We start from the raw sequence: 22,137 nt of genomic DNA, 5'->3' as shown, positions 1-22,137 counted from the left end.
TACTGTGCATGTTATAAAACATACCCAATCTGTATTTTTAAAGCATGACGACAAAACATAAACATCATTGCAAGTCCTGATACTTTTTTCTCACAAGTCGAGGATGACCACAGGCACATGCCCCTGGCCCTTCAGCCTGCTGCAGAGACCTGCTCTAGAACATGGTATTTTAAGAAAGACAGTGTAACCAAAGTGAGCTCCTGATGGTGTCTTTCGGAATGAGAAGAATAAGGGCAGTGAGTCAGACCTAAAAGATCAGTAATCAACCCAGCCGGGGGCAGCACAATGCAGTGCCTAGCAACCATTTGCTGTGATTTTCCCTGTCGGTTCCCAGCATATGTTTGGGGCCAGTGCCCTTCTAAGGCAGCCTGACCAACACCCACCACCACCACCCCACGAGGACCACCCTGAAGGGGAATGGCCTGACAAGGCCAGACTCTCTCCAAAACCTTAGCGAGCCTGGTTCTTCTTCCCCAAGGACAACCTCAATTTCCATTCTCCCCAAGATTATGAAACGCATGCCATTGGGTCACCACACGAAGCCAGTAGCGCACCTCCTCACACCGAGTCCTGGGTGACCTGTCAGAAAAAGAAAGATGTGTCCAGCTGACCCTCAAGGAGCTGACCCACTAGGATTCCAGAGGGCCAACAAGCTCAATCCCACCATTCACAGTTAATTGTACCAAACTGGCATCGAGGCCTGGCTATGCCACTAGGGGTGGAGAAAGGCGATACTGCCATCCCCTAACACAGTGGCATCCAGAAACACCCCACAAAGCCCTGGGCATCCCGAAAGGTGCTTCCCAAGTGTCTGGTAGGAGGGTGGACATGAAGGAAGCCAGGCTGACAGTGCCCCAGCCTATTGCTAAGTTCAGCCAGAGTAGAAAACCAGTTTGAAAACAACTGAGGGGTTGGTCTGCTCAGATACGGCGAAAGGCCAGGATGGGGGCGTCCCCTGCCAAATCATATCTCATAGTCAAGGCGGGGGGGGGTTTGGAGTTGGATGGCTGGGGTTCCAGTCCCAGCTCTGCCTCTCACCAGCTGAGTGTCCTGAGCAATGACTGACTTCTTTGTGCCATTAGTGGCCGTCGCCATGGTTGTGGACGATGGTCACAACTCTGAGTGCGTCTTCACACGGGGAAGGTGGCGTTTACTCACTGTTTCCCTGCTGGCTGGTTCTGCGGCTGTCCAGCTCATGACCCGGCACCCACTTTTCCACAGATGTCCCCAAGGAGCAGCGGCTGCAGGCTGCACAGGCTGCCATTCTGCTGTTGGCCGATGAGAGCAGGGAGGTTTTGCAGACGCTGCTGTGTTTTCTCAATGACGTGGTCAACTTGGTGGAAGAGAACCAGATGACACCCATGAACCTTGCTGTGTGTCTGGCCCCCTCCCTCTTCCATCTGAATTTACTGAAGAAGGAAAGCTCCCCCAGGTAGGTTTTTCTCATCAACACCTAAACCAGGTATTTCCCATAGTTGATTTAAAAAAAAAAAAAAAACTCTTGTGTTGTATTTCAGCTTGAAGAATTGTCAGCATTTAGTTTATAATCAGAAAATATTTCGAGGTGACCGAATTCACCTGCTAGATATAAATCCAAGTAGTCCCGAAGGATGCCCGTTGTGATCCAGAAGGCCCAAGGAATTGTGTTGCAGTCTGTGTGTAGTGTGTGAGGGGGAAGGAGGAAAAAGTATGAGAAGTCCTATTTACAGTCTTTAATGAAACTTAAGGCTCTGGCCCAGCGGCCTACAGCGACGTGGTTTCAAACTTGGGGGAGAAACTAGATGAATTTCTCCCCCAGCAGTTATTCCTGCCCTTGTATTTTTCCCAAGATTTTTCATTATGAACCGTCAGACTCTTAGCCTGACTCAGAGTATCTAGGCCGTGTGGTCACTGTTTTTATCTGGAAATGAGAAAGTCTGGGATCTGGATCAGCACCCGGGCGGGAAGCGAAAACAAAAGGGACGGGCTCGGTGTTGTGAAAAGCTCTCAGAGTTTGGGATCTGCTTACAAGTCTGCCTTTCAATTACAGAGTCATACAGAAGAAATATGCCACCGGGAAGCCAGATCAGAAGGACCTCAGTGAGAACCTGGCGGCCGCGCAGGGCCTGGCCCACATGATCACAGAATGCGACAGACTGTTTGAGGTGAGTGGAAGGTTCCAGCACCCTTCCTCCGAGCTCTTGGAGCCAGATGAGACGCTGGGAGGAGTGGTGGCTGCGTGTGCAGCTCCTGATTTTACAATGACAGTAGTACATACGCTCTGCAGCTCTGGTCTTTGACTCCAGGAAATGTGACTGACTCTGCTGGTTAGACACCTGGGGTTACCGCGATGATGGTTTTCAAGAAAACGGTTACATTCCCTTCCATTGCCAGGTTCAAGGCCAGCCAGCCAACTCCGCCGCATGTGTTAACTTGGACTTGATTAGGTCCAACATCTGCGTGTGCGTGACATTGAGCAATCCCTATTCACTAAGAATCCATGACAGCTCATGAGTCGAGCCGCAGATATGTTCAAGAAGTAACTCAGCTAGACTTCTGGCACACTTTTTGTGGTAAAATTGGCATTTGTAAATGGGGAAAGTGTGCTAAAAAGGTAAAGTTATTTCTAAGTCGTATCTTGATGTTTCCCTTAAGTCTATGTGCTCTTAAGTTTCCTGAGCCCACATTTTGCCAAACTGAGTAAAAATGCATTGAAGGTAAAATAAAAGAAAGACAGAAAGACTGAAGGGGAAGTCATTCTGTGTGGTGAATAACAACTGGAGTCTCAGAAACGTTTTTGTTTCTCCTGACTTTAGGAAACTCCCCCACCCCAGCCTTGCCGCAGATCTTGGGAAAACATCCTTTGCCCCCTGGCACTAGGCCCATTGTCTATGCTGTGGTTTTTGACAGAATTACTTTGCTTTCTCTGTGAGTCTCAGCCTTTCTTTAGCTCAGTGCATTGCTCTTTGGTGCATCTGTTGGTTCAGGTCCCGCATGAGTTGGTAGCCCAGTCCCACAACTCGTACATGGAGGCTGAGATCCACGCTCCAACTCTGGAAGACCTGGGGACCCAGATGGAAGAGAGTGGGGCAACTTTCCATACGTACTTGGAACATCTTGTCCAAGGCCTCCAGAAAGAAGCCAAGGAGAAGTTCAAAGGCTGGGTCACGTGCTCCAGCACAGACAATACAGATCTTGCTTTCAAAAAGGTAATCTCAGGGACTGGAAAAATTACCCCCAGAGACCCCTGTGTAACAAGCAGGGATTTGTTTTCCTTTAAAAATGGCCACTCCAGGGCACCTGGGTGGCTCAATGGGTTAAAGCCTCTGCCTTTGGCTCAGGTCATGATCCCAGAGTCCTGGGATAGAGCCCCGCACCGGGCTCTCTGCTCAGCAGGGAGCCTGCTTCCCAACCCCACCTGCCTCTCTTCCTACTTGTGATCTCTGTCTGTCAAATAAATAAATAAAATCTTAAAAAAAAAAAAAAAATGGCCACTCCAGGGGCACCCGGGGTGGCTCAGTCAGTTAAGTGTCTGACTCTTGATGTTGGCTCAGGTCATGATCTCAGGGTCGTGAGATCAAGCCCCGAGTCAGACTCTGTGCTGAGTGTGGAGCCTGCTTAGGATTCTCTCTCTCCCTCTGCCACTCACCTCCCCACCAACCTCTAAAAGTATATTAATTAATTAATTAATTAATTAAAAATGGCCACTCTGTCCATGGGGCTTGGCACACACAAGAGCAAGTCAAAGACCCACTCTGGAGACTGGCAAGCAGTCCCTTTGCACATAATCTGCATGTAGACTCTGAAGCTGGCTGCTGGCTGCCAGTCTGATCCTTGTCCGTTACCTGTGTGACGTTGGCCAAGTCGCATGCCTCTCTGTGCCTGGTTTCTCATTTGCATAGTAGACATCCTGCTACCACAGTCAGAGGAGGGCTATTTACAAATTAAACAGATTAGAATCTTTCCCATCACCCAGTACACCCTGTATGAGTTGGTGGTTACTATTTGTCTTATTATTATTATTTTTCTTCTAAGTCTAAAGATGAACATCTTAAAATTTTAAACCTGAGGTGTCCAGAATCACTCTTTCAGGTTACATCACCAGCAATGTTTTCTGAATGTCCAGTGAAGAATGGTAGGTTTGGGTTGGGACCAGTTGTCCTCTTCAGCCTTCGATGGTGTCTTTCCTAAGGTGGGAGACGGGCACCCGCTGAAGCTGTGGAAGGCCGCGGTGGAGGTGGAAGCGCCACCCTCTGTGGTTTTGAACCGTGTGCTGAGAGAGCGCCACCTGTGGGATGAGGATTTTGTGCAGTGGAAGGTTGTGGAAACCCTAGACAAGCAAACAGAAATCTACCAGTACGTGTTGAACAGCATGGCCCCCCACCCTTCCAGAGACTTCGTAGTTCTCAGGTAAGCCTACCTCTAGGGTTTAAGGTATTTTTCTTTTTTCCAAAAGCAGATGAAGAGCTGCATATTTAAGCATTTCACAGTGTTCTATCCCCGAAGTTCAGCCTCGACTGGGAGCCCTAAGCCAGCGCACATTTCCCTCCATGAAACCTGATTTCGCTGTATTTATGCCCGACTTCCTGCTTCCTTCACCCAAGTTACGGCTCTGCCCTGCCCTCTCACAGCCTCTTTCACTATGGAGCATATGGCTTATTAGGCCGTAAATATTGCTCGTTTCCTCAGAACAGACTCCCAAGAATATCTACTACTTGTCCAGTTGCACCTTCTGCCAAATTATGCAAATCGATTCTGACTTGTCTCCTGATTTTGCCTTCTTCCCGGGGGAAAGCAAGCTTGGGTTTATGTAACTCTCGCGACGGAAGTGTGTGTAACTTCAAAACCCATCTGTATAACTTCGCCTGTTCACAGCTCATTGCCCCTTGGCACAGCCCTGAAGGTCCAACGACACAGAGAAGGTCAGATGTCCAGTCAGATTTCAGGGCCTGACAAGGCCTGCGAGTGTCCCGTCTACTGTTGAAGCATTACTTCTGATCAGTTTACGGGATGAGTTCTGGCCCCCTGCCCCCCCGGGTTTGGAAGGGGAAACCCAAGCCGTGTTGGGAGGTGTGCACGGTGCAGCTGTGCACATGAGCTGGTGAGTCAGCATTGAATCCAAAAGAACATGGGTTGACTAGACTAAGAAAGCAAATACAATATAATTGAATCAAGGTATTTTTTTTAATTGATAACTGATGGCAAACACTGTCTCTTCCCATAGAGTAGTAGTGTCAAAGGAATCACTAGTGAAATTCCCAAATGTATATTTCAAATAGTTTGTTTATGAAAATCGTTTTGATGGCAAACTCCAGGTTACTTTTCACACAGGCCTTTGGAGTTGTTCCCTGGGACCCTGAATTTGAAGGGTCATTTTTCCCTAAATATATGTGTTTGTCTTGGCAACCTGGGGATCCTGGCGGAGAATGTGGGCAGTCTTAAGGATGGCTTATTACCACAGTTATGCGGACATTCGTCATCTCGTGGAATTTAAACTTCACGTCTTCACTCTTGTAAACAGCAAATCACATAGTTCTGGGATGGCAGCCATGGGGAGGGAGCCATGCCATAGCATGCCTCTTCCCGCCCCTTATAGGGCTGAGGGCCAGAGTCCATGCATGGAACCTCCCTCCTTCCATCCACCCGGCAGTCCCACCGGCCTGTTTCTTATCACAGGGCATCATTCTAGCCCCGTGGGGAGGCTGTGGGGATATTGGAGCGAATACAAGAAGCCGCTGTCCTGCTCTCTGTAGGGGTTTACATTTTATCAGGGAGGGAGGGTCAATAAATCATAAGTAAGGGGATAATGTTTCTCATCCTGTGGGAGGGGATAAGTAAGAAGGGGGATGGTAAGGGGTTAAATTTTACATATAGTGGTTAAGGCAGACTCTCACAGCATTGATAGCTGACCCACAACTTGAAGGAGAAAGTGGGTGGGTCATGAGGCTCTGATGCGGAAGACTCAACACTCGAGAAAATTAACCACGCACCAGACACAGCTTCTGCAACAGGGGTGCCTAGGGTTATGATACCAGAAGATAGAAAGTGGCAGAGCTGAAATGCTTCCTGTCTTCCACGTGCCACCCCATCTAGACTAAGAATCCCTTCAGGATTGCCACTTGTACATGCATTATCCCCTTCTCTAAATCCTCAGGAGCTTCTGGTGATAGTTACTGAAGCTTTTTCCATCATATCCTCACATATCGTTCAAATCCCCGTCTTTATTGCTGAACATGTCATCTCGCCTGCGGAGAATGATCACACCCGATGAGAAGCTGCTGGGCATTTGTGTCATGCTTGCTTCTTGCCAGGTTTTTATGGGGAACATCCAGTAGTTTCTCTTTCTGGTGTGGTAGGACAGGACGGACGAAGTTACAGATGACATACCCAAGCCCAGGATAGGGTTTGTGAGGTAAATAACTGGGATTATGATCATGAGATCTATGTCCTGTGATAGAAATGGTCATTACGCAGATGCTCTCATGGTCCCTGACTTCCGTCTCTGATTCAATAGCCCCTGTAATAGGGAGCTTACACTCCTCATAGCACCTGTTTCGTATCTGGAGTGTGCACTTTGTGAGTCAGGTCTTCTGTCTCCTGAGCTGGCACATGCCATCCCATCTCTCCCTGCTGGAGTCGTATCGACTGTGCTTTTCTCATCCTGCTTGGGAGCCCCTCAAGTATTTGAAAACAATGAGCAGTCCACGTGTGTCTAGTTTACTTCAGGCCAAGCGCCACCAGCTCATTTTTTTCTTTAAGACTGAGTTGAGCATCGCCTCCTCCAGGAAGCCTTCTGTGTGTCTCCCCTTCCCTTCCACAGGATTGCCGAGCACCGTATGCATAGCCACATCACCGCACTTTCCTTGGTGTTTTGGAGGTCTCTTTGTATGTCTGTTTTTCTCCCTTGGCTGTGTATCTTTGTGTCCTTTGTGGCTTCTTGTGTGCCCAGTAGATGTTTGCTGAATGAAGAGAATGGGCAAGTCCTAATTCTAAAACTGTAAGACCAACGCTTCAGGAATAGCCAGGAACCTCTGCAGCCAGCCTCAATTTGGGGTTTCAAAGGCAGATTGGAAAGCTGCAGGACCATCGCTGGCCTCTGGGTCAGCAAGCTGAGAGCCTTGCTTTGAACTGCACTGTAAAAATTTTACACACCCTTATGGAGGCCATTAGTTTAATCTAAGTAAGTAGGATAGGGATTTGAGCAGGAAACTGAAGGTGTAAAACTCAATGCTGTGTCCAGGTTTTCTCTCTCTCTTAGCCCTAATTTTGATGGGCCGGTTGTTTTTGCTACAGGACCTGGAAGACTGATTTGCCCAAAGGCATGTGTACCCTGGTGTCCCTCTCTGTGGAGCACGAGGAAGCCCAGCTCATGGGTGGCGTGCGGGCCGTGGTGATGGATTCTCAGTACTTGATAGAACCGTGTGGCTCCGGCAAATCGAGACTGACCCACATCTGCAGGATAGACCTGAAGTAAGTGCACTCCCCAAGATGGCAGGCGCACCCCGGGAGCCTCAGTTTGAGTGGCAGAGTTGCCAGGGCCCTGTGTGTCATCCTGATTTCTTATTTTACTATACTCGGATTTTTTCGGTGCCACTAGCATGCTTTCGTTGAAGATTACTTATGCCGCCCCCGTTTTCCTTTTCCTCATCTTTCGTAAAGCTCTGACATTTCCCTGTAGCCCTCTGCTCTTCTTTCTTTTTCTTTTTTCTTTTTTTAAAGATTTTATTTGGCAGAGAGAGAGAGAGAGCACAAGCAAGAGGAGAGGCAGGCAGAGGGAGAGGGAGAAGCAGGCTCCCTGCTCAGCAAGGAGCCCAAGGTGGGGCTCGATCCCAGGACCCTGGGATCATGACCCGAGCTGAAGGCAGACGCTTAGCTGACTGAGCCACGCAGACACCCCTGCTCTTCTCTCTTTTCAGAGCTGTTCCCACTTACCTATGTGTGCTTCTCACACAGAGCAAAGACACACGCGGTGGCTGCGCAGTCACCGCCAGTCTCCTTCTCTTGTGCTGCTGTCATGCCTGCTCTCCCTTTGTGGTCCCCTCCTGTCGCCCTGCTTGGAGAAGAAGCTAACTGAAATCCAACCCCGTCAGGGCAGTCATGACATGGAACAAGTTCTCAGTCTGGGTACACACACTGAGATTCCCCAGTGATTTCCAGAATTCAGTCTGAGCCTTCTCTAAGGAGATGGTAGCACTGAAAAGACAGACTGAATTCTTGGCCAGAAAGGCCTTTTCCAGGCACCAGATGACAGAATGAGGCTCGCAGGTCCTTGAGGGGTCAGCCTCAAATTGTATGCAAGCGCGCTCATGAGCAGGGCACAGGACAGCCCTGTCGACCGTGATAAAGTGCTGAGACTTGGAAGACGCCTTTCCCACTTCCTTTCTGATTTTTGTCCCCACAGAGGTCACTCCCCAGAGTGGTACAATAAAGGCTTTGGACATCTGTGTGCAGCGGAAGTTGCCAGGATTAGAAACTCTTTTCAGCCCCTCATTGCTGAGGGTCCAGAAACTAAAATCTGAGTTTTCCCCAGTGTGACATCAACCTCAGGGAAGAGGAAGTGAATGGAAACACTTGTGGGAGAGAGTGTGCTCGTGAGAAAGCAAGAGAGAGAGAGAGAGACTGAGTGACATGGCTAATGCTTAAAAAGAGAAACACTGAGAAATCGGAATGTTGAAGATGCAAGAATTTCTGAGAACTTTCCTAGCCTTCCTGGAGATGGCTACATCCCTACTAATATAATATTTTTAAAAATCAGAACATTTATCTATGTTACTTAAAATTAAATGGATTATTCCTTGTGCATTGCCTAATTTGCTATTTAAAGGCTTCTAAGAAGCATATTCTTAACTGTAAATAAATGTATGTATAGCATATGTACATATGTGTGTATATCTATCTTTACTGTATATATGTACAATACCAATTTTATATATAATTGCGTCTTATGAAAAGGAACGTGTCTGACTCAGTGAGTCCCTTACTCACTCATGTGGTTCTTTACAAGTTGCTCTGGGCCCATCTCCCCACTGTCCTGTAAGTGGAGCAGAATCTGCTGCTAACACCGAGGTGTGAAAATGTGTAGTCTGTCAGTCTGCCCTGATGTTTAACCAAAGATTAGCTAACCAAAGGAAAACAACATTCAAAGGTTCTTATGTGTTGTCAGTTTGTTTGTGTTAATCAAAAACAGAGCATGGAGTGTTGAATAAACCCATGAAAAGAATACTTACTCCTCTTAAAAGCACAGAGGTGGGGAAGAAGTTGGGACCAAAGGTAGGGCTGGGTGACCAGTTGTCCGTGGACCCAGCCAGCTGCAATTTCAGGAAAATGTCAAATGCCCACAGGCCACTGGAGTCAGTGCAAGCAACTGAAAGAAACTTTATTTCCCTGCTGGTTAGAGCCAAATAGTGTAGCCTTTGCATATTCACAGCCAAAGGGGGCCTCTGTGTTTGACCAAGTTTTCATAGATACATTTCATCCTGTTCCTAAATGTCATTGTATATGACCAGTGGCCTGTTTGGTCACAGTTAATTGGCATTTTCTTATCAATGTATTGCACTGAATTGAACTCTGGACACCAGGCAAGGGGAGGCAATGGTCATTCGAGAGTCCTGGACCATCGCAGTTTCAGGGAAATCTTATTTTGCTACATATGATGTGCTTACAACGGAATTCATTCACATCTTGCAGTATGAAAGACAGGGTTCTTAAACTAACGGGAAGACCAAAACTATGCTCTGCAATTAGTCTTCAAAAATATAAATAGGTTTCTTAATTTCGTATTTCTTCATTAGCCAGTCAAGCTGACCTAGGTGTTTGACCTTATTTATTATTGTATAGACTAAACTGATGGACTCTCCTTAACCAATTGCTGATGGATTTAAGTTGTGGGTTTTTGCTTTTTTTAATTATAATTCAACAACTGTAGAGAGGAAGATAAGTTATTATGTTTGGTTTCAGGGAGAGACTTCGGTAATCTGTGAGAGATTGGTATCATAATTTAGCAACTGGTATGGGAGGAAAAAAAGTAAATGAGTGTTTTCCCCTTTTCTGTATTGTATGCATTTATGTTATTATGTAATTTTTTTTCCTATCAGCAATGTGCAATTCTTTTATTGAGAGAAATAAAAATGCTATATATGAGTTCTGTACGATATAAGGAAAATCATGCTATTTGAATTATGACCCAGGAATTTTTCATTTCCTTCCCTACACAAGAAAGTGCCAGCCAACCCATAATTTTCAATTTGGACAGTGCTCTGTAAGCAAAACAAATTCACTTCTGCCGTGGCTCTTAAATTTAACCGTATAGGCTGGATTACTTTCTTATGCAAAGACAAGATTAATGAGGTTTAGCCTAGGTTAACACTGGTCCAGAGATGGAATTCTAGGTGTTTGGAATATATGATAGACATACAAGGATGAATCGTGCTCTATCACCGAGTTTAGCATACACAAGAATCACCTGGAGATCTGGTTCGAATGTAGACTCTGATTCGGGCAGTCTGGAGTAAGAGTCTCCATTTCTAACAAGTCTTGGGGATGCTCGTGTTGCTGGCCCAAAGACCACACACTCTGGGAAGCAAGACAATACCAAAAGCAACTATGATTGTATTTCTGACTCCTCTTCTCTTCAAATTATCCAACTGACTTCTCTTTTTACGCACTTACTAATCACTGCTACATAACACAGTGTGTCTAAAAAAAAAGGAATAAGGAAAAAGGAGGGAAAAGATGCATCAAGCTTGTTTGTCAAATACCACGGTGTTTTATTCATTGTTATCTTGCCAATGGAAATAAAATATGATATTGCATTTAAATATTATATTTATACCTCATGTATATTTTTACCTCAATTGTTGGTATCAATCATCAATTGTAAGTAAATAATTGCTAAGGCAAATAAATTTATATACATTAAATATTTCCTATTTTCTATAAAATATATGTTGATTTTCATGCTTCATCCTGTAAGTGGAAAACCTGTATTCTGTATCTCTCCCAAATATGAGGATGTTACCAACCTTCACTAACAGTCTGAATGCCTTGATGTGTTGTCTAAGGCATTAAAGTGATGGGAAGGGCTTCTTTTTTTACATTTCGCTGTTCTTAGCCCGGAAGTTATAAAAACACATTAATGGTATTTTTACCAAAGATTTAGTAAACTCTAGCTACATTTCATTATCACTGAGTAGACAAGAAATTGAAACGTGATGTGACTTCTGGCTGGACCGCTAGACTGCAAAGGGTAGCCACATCTGACTCCAAGCCTCTTGCCTTCATTCTATTTGTTCTCTGCCTTACTTCTAAAAGATAAGTAGCGCAGATTAAGTAAGCAGGAGCTCCCTAGCATTCTCAGCTACAGGCTGCAAAAGCCACAGCAGCCCAAAAGACCATATGCCCCCACAAAAATGTTCCAAAGTCTACTCTCTACACATCTCCCTCAAGCCCTCCCCCTTTACTTGAAAGTTTTGCCTTTCAGAGGCAAAGGAGGCATTTCAATTGCCCCCCTTTGTTCTTCCATGTGAAAAAAGAGAACATGGTGGTCATTCTAGCAGCCACTGGCTACAGAAGTCCTGAGACCCTAGATCATATGAATTCAAACTTGATTGCAAGTAGACTTGAAATTCTTAGGTATGGCATTGTACTACTTGTGTCCTTTGCTATTTGGCTGCAGAAACACTGGTTATATGTCGTCGTCTTCTTCTTCTTCTTCTTCTTCTTCTTCTTCTTCTTCTTCTTCTTCTTCTTTCTCTAACGTAGAGGGATAAAATAACATGGAGGGATAAAATAGCAAAGGAGAGTGTCACACACCGCCACAAAAGCATAATCAGTAGGGGCCGACTGCACAAGGAATTAAGAAATAAACACTTCAAGGTACAACACTGTAATATCATAAAGCCATGAAGTTTTAGCAACTGGCAACGTGTGATGTTGGACATGCCTTAGGCAGACAACATCCTTTGTAGATTGAATGTTGACTTCCATTCTAGCAATCCCACCCAACAGGCTATCCAGATGCCTCCCAACCCACATCCTCCTTGCTCACAGATGAGGCTCAAAATCCCAAGTAATGCTTTCCTTTGAAGCAAAACTTCCTGTATTGTTTATTCATGCAGAGCACATTCATGAAACACCACGTGGGGGTGGGACACTGGACAGACAGAGGTGTGGATACAAAGAAGACGGCAGAAATAGTAAGAAGCAGCAGTGCCTTCTTGCCACCAGTTAGGAAGTACTGAGCCACTGCTCCCAGCAAAAATATAGGGCTAGGTTCCTATGAGCCTCTGCTTACATTTTTGTCAACCAATCAATATATGACCTTGTTCTGTGTCCATTTCTGTTTAAACATGCCTTACTTAATACAAGTTTCTTACAACTAATTATTTATCCACAGTATCTCTTTATAGTAGAACAACAGTCAAGAAAGGCCTGGGGCGCCTTGGTGGCTCAGAGGGTTAAGCCTCTGCCTTCGGCTCAGGTCATGATCTCGGGATCCTGGGATCTGAGCCCCTCATCGAGCTCTCTGCTCAGCAGGGAGCCTGCTTCCCCCTCTCTCTCTGCCTGCCTCTCTGCCTACTTGTGATCTCTGTTTGTCAAATAAATAAAATCTTAAAAAAAAAAAAAGAAAGAAAGGCTTAAAATTTTCTGGACCCTGAATAATGTGACTATAAATCTTTTTGGCTTTCAGCCTCACCATAATGCCTTTTTTTTTATTACCCCTTTTCTATGGGCTGTCATCTCATGAATCCACAAATTTAGCTGTTTTCCATCTTTTTCACAGTTTCGTCATGCATCATCTGCATTACTTTCCAGAGTAGCCTCACATACAGATCAATGCATTTCCCCTTCGTTTTTCTAGATGTACCACACTGCTGACTCATTAAAATTGAACTCACAGCCAACAGCACTAAAACTCATGGCTAAGCAAAGCTTATCTAACATATGTATTTCATCCGTAAGAGTATTCCAAAGAATACTAGACAGCACTCAACACTATACCTGAGGGCCATTTGAAACAGCAAAATCACTGATTAAAAAACACAAAATGGAAAACGAAAATGTGGTATTAAATACATCAAGAATAGGATACTTCTTTACCGTCTGAGGTCTGAAACAGGAAGGCAGCAGTCACATTTGCTTGATCTCAGCTGGGAATGTGCATGAACATCAGGGACTCCTGTTTTGTGCCATTCTGCCCATATCCAAGAATGACCTGGAAAGAATAGTAAGTATTGACCTGGGATTACAAATAAGTTTTAGAAAGTCGGCAAGTTCACAAATACAGAATCTGCAAGTAATGAGGAGGAATACATATATACAATACCCAGTAGTAAGTTACTGTGGCATCTATGAAGCCCAGAGGGGGTGGTGAGCCCCCAGGGACTTGGGGAGAATGACTGAGAGACCAGCAGAGGGGAAACCTACAATGTGAAGGTAAGAGATGGACTTGAGCATCAGGTGGTGATTGGGTGTGGCTAAAGCAGAGTGTCAGAGGGTACAGAGGATGGGAGTGAGTGGGGCAGGAGATGAACCTGGATGGCCACGAGCCAGGCATTTTTAAGTTGCAGCAAGGGTTTGGGACATTATCTATTGAGCCAAAAAGTAGAGAAGTGAATTCACCTTTGTTTTGATGGCAAAGACTCAGAATGGGTTAAAAGAATTGGCGTATCCCTATATGCAGAAGCAAGGGTATGGTGACATCCGCATCTTTGCCTTTTCCTCTCCCCTTTGGTTTCTACAGAGATAGAAATAAATAAAGTGATGGATACCACCGGCCTTCCTGAGCTGATACTACTCCGTCATAACTTGCCTTTCCTTTCATTCTGGGACATGTGGCTTCCCCCTATTTCCTATTACATGTGTGGTTATCTATGTAAATTTAGTTTTCATCTGACAACCTCAGAGAAGACACTTTCAAACCAGAATGCCCAGACACAGGGAGCTCCAGATCCGCCTAGGTGCTGTATGATCTGAAGATGTCGAGAACTGGTATAAGGAGCTTACTGTGCATGGCGAGTCCTTTAACTGATACAGGGAGAAAGAAGAGGAGGAGCTGGTTTCAGATGGGAGCAGGGCCAGAAGGGAACCATGCTGGAAAGGGCGGTCAGCTGGGCTCTGATCATGTAGTGCTTGCAATGGCTGGGAACCATCGAGGTGGAGGTCCCCAGCAGCCAGCTAGACATACAAGGTCTGAATCTCAAGCTAAAGTTGTGTTCCTCAGGTCTCTTCTGTTTTGTCATTCCTGCCTTCATGGCCCAGTGATATGGATCACTGTTTCACATCTCTATGACTTTGCATTGACCTTCTCTCCATCTTGTTGGTCATGTGATAGCCTATTTATTCCTCAAAGCCCTATTCAGGCATGGACTTTCCTCACCATCCCTCTCAAATCCACCTGCTTCTTTCCATATTTCTCTTATTGCATAAATCACATTGCAGTTCATTATTTAGCAATAAATCTAACTCTACCACTAGGTGATAAACTCTTGAGGGCAAGGACCATGTCTTGCCTCCCTTTGAAACTCCAGATCTTAGACTTTCTGCTACATCATGTCACAAATATTGTTAGAATGAAGTGGGCATATAAAACCTCGACATCAAGATGGCAGAAGCCACGGACTTGGAAATCATAACCCAGGGAGAGTGTGTAAAGTTTTCCAAAGCTGATGAAATAACTTACATTTTGTGCTTTGACTACTTCACCTCTCTAAGAGAAGAAAGATTAGAGAATTCACTGGTTCCCCAAGAAGTTAAATGTAGTTGTTTTGAAATTAGCAAATGCTAACCACCTGCTTATAGCAAATAAAAGTTTGATTAGTTCATTCATTCAATAAACAGGTACAGAGCACTCATTATGTGCCAGATACTGTCTAGGCTTAAGTAAATGAAACAGTGAGTAAAATCAGTGAACAAAAAAGACAAAAATCCCTGTCCTTGTGGTGTTTACCATCCAGTGGGAAAAATAGCCAAGAAACAAGATAAATAATTGGCCAGGTAAGCTCTACAAAGAAAAATTAAAACAGAGGTAGAAGATAGATTAGGTAGTCGGGAAAAACCCTACTGATGGAGGGCTGGGTGACCAGCTGCTCCAGCTGATACCCTGGCCATTTTTCTCTCCAGTTCCACTAGAGTTTCTTAAGTACAGTGATGGGAATGATCAATTAATTAATCAATTTGCAGAGAACTATTTCCTGTGATGATAAAGAAGTACAGCAACACCAGAGAAATGAATCCCCTGAGAATGACACTTGCTCATCCATAATGACTGCGTCTTCCAAGCCAGTCAGAAAGCAGGGCGAGCAGGGACACCCGGACCTCAGCAATTCGCATGTCCCTGATGGTAACGTTCTCTTCTTATGCCTAAATGATCAAGTGCCCTGCTGTTCTGGCTTCCAGATATTAGCATGTCTCAAAGGTGCCCTGGTACTTCAGGGAGTTCCAGAGACCAGGTCTCCAGTGTGTTCTTCCGTTTCGACGGCCTCATCACATCCCACACACTAGCCATCCCTGCTGACAATGACCTCATCAGCTCACTGTTGGGCTCCACACATTCCCTTTCTGCTCTTGTCACATTGACCAATGCGGATCCTCATAGGTTGGGGGAAGACCCAGTTCTCCCCTTGATACCTCTGTAGGGAGCTGCCCCCGAGTCCTCCGTAAATCCTCACAGCACACCTGGATGACACCAGGATGTCACCTGCAGTAAGACTCAACCAATATATTAGGGAGAAGTTCAAAACATGGGATAATTAAAGCTGCACCTGAAAGTGGTTCATCTTCTAGCCTACTGACCCAAGCCTGACCTTAGAGACCACAACTCCCCAGCCTGCTGGGCTTCACCCTCGCCGGCTGAGCCTCTGCTCTGGCACAGGTGAACATATTCACCAGCGAGGAAGGGCTTGCCTGAGCCCAAGCCCACCTCTTTCTAAGACCCTTGCCCCCCAAGTCTTCGTAACATGGTGAGCTAGTACTGACTGGCAAAAGCACTTGAGTACCAGTTTGCCTCACCGAAGATCCAGTTCCATCTATTCCTCATAGGGCAGGACTCAACTCTCTGGGCTCCAGACAATAATCACACATTAGAACTCCACCGATTCACTGTCCTCAATCTGGGTTATCTGAGAAGAAACACCACCATGTTGACTCCGATGGGCATGGCGGAAGAGCCAGCCAGCCCTGTGATGGGGCTTCAAGGCCTTCCCTTTCCTGTGCCCACCCTCACTTCCAGGCTCTAGTGCCACCTTGCTGCAGCTGGCCTTCAGCACCCCCTTTGCATCTGTCATCCTCCCTGCTGCAAAGCTGATTGATGACATTTTAATATGAATGAGTTTCCAGACAGAGCTACTCCACCATAGATTTGCATAATTAAACCTTTTACATCTTTATTGGAAATCAGAGGGCACATAGATTTCAGACATCAGCAGGTTGGTGTGAGCTATTTTTGAACTCTGGAAGAGCCTGAAACTACACTGCCATATAAAATGAAGCCTAAGCCTGAAAGTCCGCCTGGTCTTGTTGTCCAAGCGATGGGCAGGAGTGTTGTTGACCGGGATGGGAAGGAGCGTTGCTCTCCTGCATGGTCTCTACTTCCCTGGGAAGCTGAGGCACTGCACCTTTCTTGGACCTTGGGGGGTTGGTGGTCTGGGGCTTGCCTTGAATTCAGAAGGGCTCTTCTTGGCAGCCTCCTCCCACCTGACCTTTCCCAACCACCTTATCCCTCTCCCCTTCCACCACTTAAAAGCTGTCTAAACCTGATCCTTATTCTCTGAAAATCCCCAGTGCCTTTGGTTTCTAACCCCCTCGGGCATTTTCTGAAGAACTCTCAAAGGATGGTCCAGGGTGTCCAGGTTGTCTAAAATCCAATGCACAGCTTGCTCAGGAACTTTGTGCCCAAGGGGGACCCAAGGGAATGGCGACATCTCATGTTAGATGGTCAGCCAAGGGGAAGAGCCCTTCCCAGGGCTGGTGGGACAACAGGAGGTTGGACATGCTGCACACTATAAGAATTAATGACATCAAGTAATGACGTGCCCAAGTGGAGAGCACTGCAAAAAAAAAAAAAAAAAGTCAGACAGCTGGATAGGGGAGTATTCCTTGGTTTTCCTCATGATCCTTCAGTTTCTCTGTTGCTCTTCCTCTTAAGGGGAAAATAAAAAGGAAACAGGTATGACTGTCAACTCTACTTGAGCCCCAGATAGAATGTGCTGCCTTCCATGGAGATGGGCGGTTCAAAGAATTTGGAAAAATCAAACTATCCAGTCATCTGAAACTAAACATGCTCTCTGAAGGGCGGCCACTAGGGATGACACAATCCATCCCTAGGATCTGCTGGAACCGCGCTCTGCACACCAAGCAAAAGGAACACATTCCAGAGCAGTGCCTCTATTCTAGAAACTGCATGAAACAAGAATGTTCAATTCAAAAGCAACTTGCAAGGGGCAAAGGATAGCAAATTTCTTCTTAGCTGTCCATCAGCCAGCAAAGGGTCCAATATAAAACCAACAGTATTTGTACAAAGCAGCAACACTATCAGCGGGCTCAACGGAAACATCAAACCAGAGACACAGCATTTCAAGCAAACCCGACAGTGATCTGCCTGCATGGCTCACTTGGCAGGAGCCCGTGTGTCTGTCCATATCTTCCCCAGAAAGCCCCACAGGCATATTTAACAAAGCCCCACTCCCCGACAGTCCTGCTGAGTAGATGACCCTCAGGGTTCAATTATTGCGATTATTGTGATTATTGCGAAGGGGACTCTTTCACATTAAATGAAGGGATTTTAAACTATTGTATGCACGGCAACAACTGTCGCCTCAGGGAGCTGAAGAAGGATGAGAAGGGCAGTTTTTCCCTGAGAAGACAGACGAATATTTTGTGAGTTCTGTTCAAGGATTTGGGAGTTCAAGAACAAACCGCTCCTCTTGTTCCCACATTCCAGTGTCAAGATGTTATGCAGAGATTGGAGACGGGGCGTTCAAGGTGACCTTGTGAGGGGTACTGATCTGGAAGAAAGCCTCCCAGCAGCAGTTAAGTCCCAGGCCAGTGCTAAGGCCAGAAGAGGGATCTGAGGCTGGAGAGTACTCGTTGCCCTACTCGACTAAAAGAAAACCCCACCGAGCGGCAAGTAGGCACGGCAGTTCGCGAGAACATTCTCCAAGTGGAATTGTGAAGCCTAACAGTGGGGCGTTAACCGCAAACTGGAACCTCAGACCTCAAAGTATAAACAGCGGGGGAACTTTCAGATCCCCAGAACGCTGTGTGGTCTTTCTCTCCCTGCCTCTGAGCATCACCACCCACGCATGGCCTCAAACCCCCCGGGCCCAGGGAGATGTGAGAGGCCCGCGACAACTGTGCGCCCTGAGGTCTTGCTGTATGCCAAGGAAACATCATACACACTCACATGTATGTACAGAGGGACGTGGAATTTCAGATGGATCCTCACAACAATGCCACGAAACAGATACGATATTCCTACTTCTTAAAAAGATCAAGTTGAGGCACAGAAAGGCCAAGTGACTTTCCTGACATCCCAGAATGAGGACTGGATTTCGAATCCAGGCCATGTGATCTTTGCCTGACTGCGTGCCTTAATGAGAAGGAGGGTCCCTCTGCAACGGGGATGATGAAGTCCGGAAGCTCCGCTGGTGTAGAGATGGAGTCACTCACGGCAAGCAGCAGCCTGTGTCAAGCAAGGGCAGTGAGCTAAGACCAGCACCGGCCGAAGATGCATTCAAACTGACAACCAGCAGAAACACGAGGTCTGCAAAGGCCCCAGACTGAGTAAACCCCTTTAAAACGGGAGGATTTTTTTTTTTTTTTGCAGCAGACTGTTGACTCCTCAGTCACTGACCCATCAAAGCCTGACTGCTTCCAAAAGGCAGCTGCCACCGAAAGGTCTGCCCAATGGATCTCAGAACAGAACCGAGATCCTTCACAGCCTGAATGTCAGAAGCAGGCAGTGCGGAGAGCTGACCCGGACCAGACGGGGTCTTACCTCAACGGGGTTCGGGCTGACTTTGCATTTGTTCCCTTAACTACCCACTCCTTTCTCTGTCTTGTCGTGTGACTTGGAAGAAGCCAAGTTAGACACACAGTGAAATGTGGCTGAGTTTAGAATCCCGAACCTACTTTATCATTATGTTCACCTTGCTTTATGACTGAGTAAAGCTGACATTGTGGAAAGACACAGCCCTGCACGTGCGCCTTCATAGCACACTCGCGACAGCTGGCCGGGGCGGGAGCAGGCCAAACAGATCTTCTGAGGAACAGTGCTTTGAATATAAGTGCAAATAATCTCCATAACGAAGAAGACGGAAAGACGGAAAGACGGCAAGGCTGTACACCCAACCCTCCAGAGAAGCCAGGTTTTAACAAGGCAAGGGCACATACTAGGGTGGGCAGGGGGGACAGAGTCCCTTCCTTCTCCAGCCAGTCAGCGTCTGCCCAGGGTCCTGCCTTTTGTGGTCCTGGTGGTGGGGGGCAGATTCTGCTGCAATTCCTCGAGGTCGGCCACTTTGTTTGGATGTGCATGGTCCCAGCATTGTCAGGCAGGTCTCATCCCGTCTACCCTCTCTTCTGAATATCCAGCCAGGCAGGGAGGCTCAGCCCAACACACAGATGGACATGCCTGGACATGCCAAGTAAAGATTCAGATTCCGAGACAAAGGAGAGTCCTTGTCCTTTACTACCGATCTTGAACATTCTCAGAGCCACTAATAAAGATGGCTTTGGAGTCCCTTCTGCCATTATTCCTCGGCACACAGAGCCTCCAGAGCCTGGTGGGAGGGATCGGTAAGAGATGATGGGGATTTCAGTGTTCCTGGGGTCCTCGCAGTAATAATATCTATTTCCTAGGCAAACGGCAAAATAACCAAGAGCAGATTCAACGTATAGGCATAATCCCAAGACTCATGGCAGGGAGTCTGAAACCCAGAATGTACTGAGATTTTCAAAATGTGTAGAGGGCAGTAAAAAAAGAAAAAATAATAATAAAATAAAGACTTTCAAAAGGCAGATGTTGTGCAAGAGAGAAAAGGAAGGGCTTGGTCTCTACTTGATATGAGTGGTGTAATGTCAATAGAAGACAAAGGAAAGCAAATCGATTCCTTCCTTAGAGCGTCCTCATCTTTCCAACCATAAACATCTCCCTCTTAAAAAATGTAGAACAAAATTTGGTGATAACAGTGGTTTTAAAATTTGTCCGCAAATTATTTGATGCTCTTCCCTTCAAGACGTAGAGCTTAATTCTCCTCTCCTGGCACATGGTCTGTATTTAGAGACATGCTTCTCACAAATGGACAGTGGCAGAAATAACAGAAGAAGTGCAAGGATAGGTTTTTATTTCTCTTGGACAGACACCTCGACGTGGAATTTCTATGCCATATGGTATATTATTTATCTAACTTTTAAGGGAAATGCCAACTATTTTCCAAAGCGGCCATGCTGTTTTACCCTGCCCACAACAAAGTGTGAGGCTGCCAGTTTCTCCTCAAGCTCATCAACAATTCTGATTGTCCATCTTTTGGATAAGAGCCTGCTTCATGGGTATAATGTCACTTGGCTTTAAGTGTCGTTCACTGTTTTCAACTTTAAGCAAAAATAGAATTGCCAAGTGATCAGAAGAAATGATAGAATCCAATTAACCCAAGTTCTGGTTTGATTTTTGTAATCACTCTGCTGCTGTTGATTATTTCAAATCCACAGTTTAAATAATCCCAGGGATAATGCCCAAAACGAGGTAGAAAAATTTCAAGTTCTAACTCGCTCTTGCTCTTGAAGAAGGTGAGACAGAGAGCGTATTTCTATACTTTCTCCCTAGACCCCCATCTGCAATGCTCTTGAGCTGTGCCTCCTGCTTTACTTGTGCTCTTTTCTTTTTCAGATTCCAGCCTGTGAGTGAGGAATAGAAATGTGTACAATGAACACATCTTCAAGGGCCCTCATGGTCCCTAGGAAGAGAACAGGAGAAAAGAAAGTCAAATGCATTCTTTCCTAGCTGGAGACACTGGCCACTACTGGGGCAATGGAGAGGGTCTGTACTGGCGTACTGGGAAGATGGGGATGGTCTCTACTGGGGAAACCCTCAAACTTGGGCATGAAAGGGGGTAAACCTTTGCAAGGCATAACTGCGGGTGTGGGTTGGGGGGAATCAAGCAGAAAAGGATAATCACCTTAAAATGACAAAAACAGCTCCCAGTTCCAAGCGACCAGAAGCTGATTCCATGAAACCAGAAGGAATGTTCTGCCCAGGTGTGCAGTTGTCAGTGGTGGAACTACAAGAAAGAAAGTCTCTGAGGTGAACACTGGGGAGGCCCATCGAGGTCTGCCTGGAAACAGAGAATCTGGGCAGTGGACTTCCAGTGTGTTTCTCTCCCTGGGAAGACGGAGGCCATGAGTGTCCCATTGCCCTGTTTCCCTCAGTTCTATTCTGTGTTCACTGGCCTGCCTCTGAGGAGGAGTTTGCTCCCACACCAGGGAGGCGCTTAGCGAGATAATGTGCCTGTGGGGGTTGGAAGCTGGTTTTAGTCCTCAGAGGAGAGCAGCACATGTAGACGCAGGGAGGAGGGATTGTGAAAAATGATGAATGGAAAAAGCCTCACAGGGGCTTCCCAGTCATGGAGAAGGGAGTGCTGTCCCTGCTTCTCAACACCTGGGGCCTCCTTGAGCCATCAAGCAAACACCCTCCATGTCACCAGGCAATGCCTTAGTGAGTGATAAGAGTTTTAAAGAAGTACATTGCCAGGGACACCCTGGTGGCTCTGTGGGTGGAGCATCTTGCTCAGGACATGGTCTTGGGGTCCTGGGATTGAGTCCAGCACTGAACTCTGCTCAGTGGGGAGTCTGCTTCTCCCTCTCCCTGTGCCTGCCACTTCCCCTGCTTGTGCTCGCTCTCTCTGTCTCTCTTTCTCTCTCTCTCAAATAAATAAATAACATCTTTAAAAAAAAAAAAGAATTACTATTTCCAGTCATGAGAGACATTTGCATGGTCAGACATTCTCAAAAACAAGAGACCATCACTTCAGATAGAGCCCTCAAGAGTGGCCATATGGGGGCTGCAAAGGACTTATCGAGTCCCCTTCATAGCCATAGCCTCGAAATCCAGCTGTTTTCAAAGAACTGGTGCTCAGGGCCCTGCTAGGCAAATTGAAATTGTGGTAG

The 22,137-nt window shown here is 46.2% G+C and overlaps 1 protein-coding gene and 1 pseudogene across 6 annotated transcripts in view; both read left to right on the top strand.

Annotated features, from left to right (window-relative positions):
* STARD13 (StAR related lipid transfer domain containing 13) overlaps nucleotides 1-10,883 on the top strand; it is a 233,929-nt gene extending 223,046 nt beyond the window's left edge. For all 6 annotated transcript variants that reach the window (XM_032880033.1, XM_032880037.1, XM_032880032.1 and 3 more), the window contains 6 exons: nucleotides 1,222-1,432; nucleotides 2,030-2,144; nucleotides 2,967-3,188; nucleotides 4,172-4,389; nucleotides 7,273-7,449; nucleotides 8,381-10,883. In XM_032880033.1, coding sequence (XP_032735924.1) covers nucleotides 1,222-1,432; nucleotides 2,030-2,144; nucleotides 2,967-3,188; nucleotides 4,172-4,389; nucleotides 7,273-7,449; nucleotides 8,381-8,498 — 1,061 coding nt within the window. In that variant the 3' untranslated portion in view covers nucleotides 8,499-10,883. The remainder of the gene's footprint in view (nucleotides 1-1,221; nucleotides 1,433-2,029; nucleotides 2,145-2,966; nucleotides 3,189-4,171; nucleotides 4,390-7,272; nucleotides 7,450-8,380) is intronic.
* Nucleotides 10,884-18,598: 7,715 nt separating this feature from the next.
* LOC116880674 lies at nucleotides 18,599-21,037 on the top strand (annotated as a pseudogene).
* The last annotated feature ends 1,100 nt before the right edge of the window (nucleotides 21,038-22,137 follow it).

Source organism: Lontra canadensis, unplaced genomic scaffold, assembly GCF_010015895.1.
Source record: "Lontra canadensis isolate GAN:19392208 unplaced genomic scaffold, GSC_riverotter_1.0 scaffold67, whole genome shotgun sequence".
In the NCBI taxonomy this organism is placed as follows: domain Eukaryota; kingdom Metazoa; phylum Chordata; class Mammalia; order Carnivora; family Mustelidae; genus Lontra; species Lontra canadensis.
The sequence above is the reverse complement of the archived record's forward strand: the minus strand, read 5'-3'. Positions and strand labels throughout refer to the sequence as shown.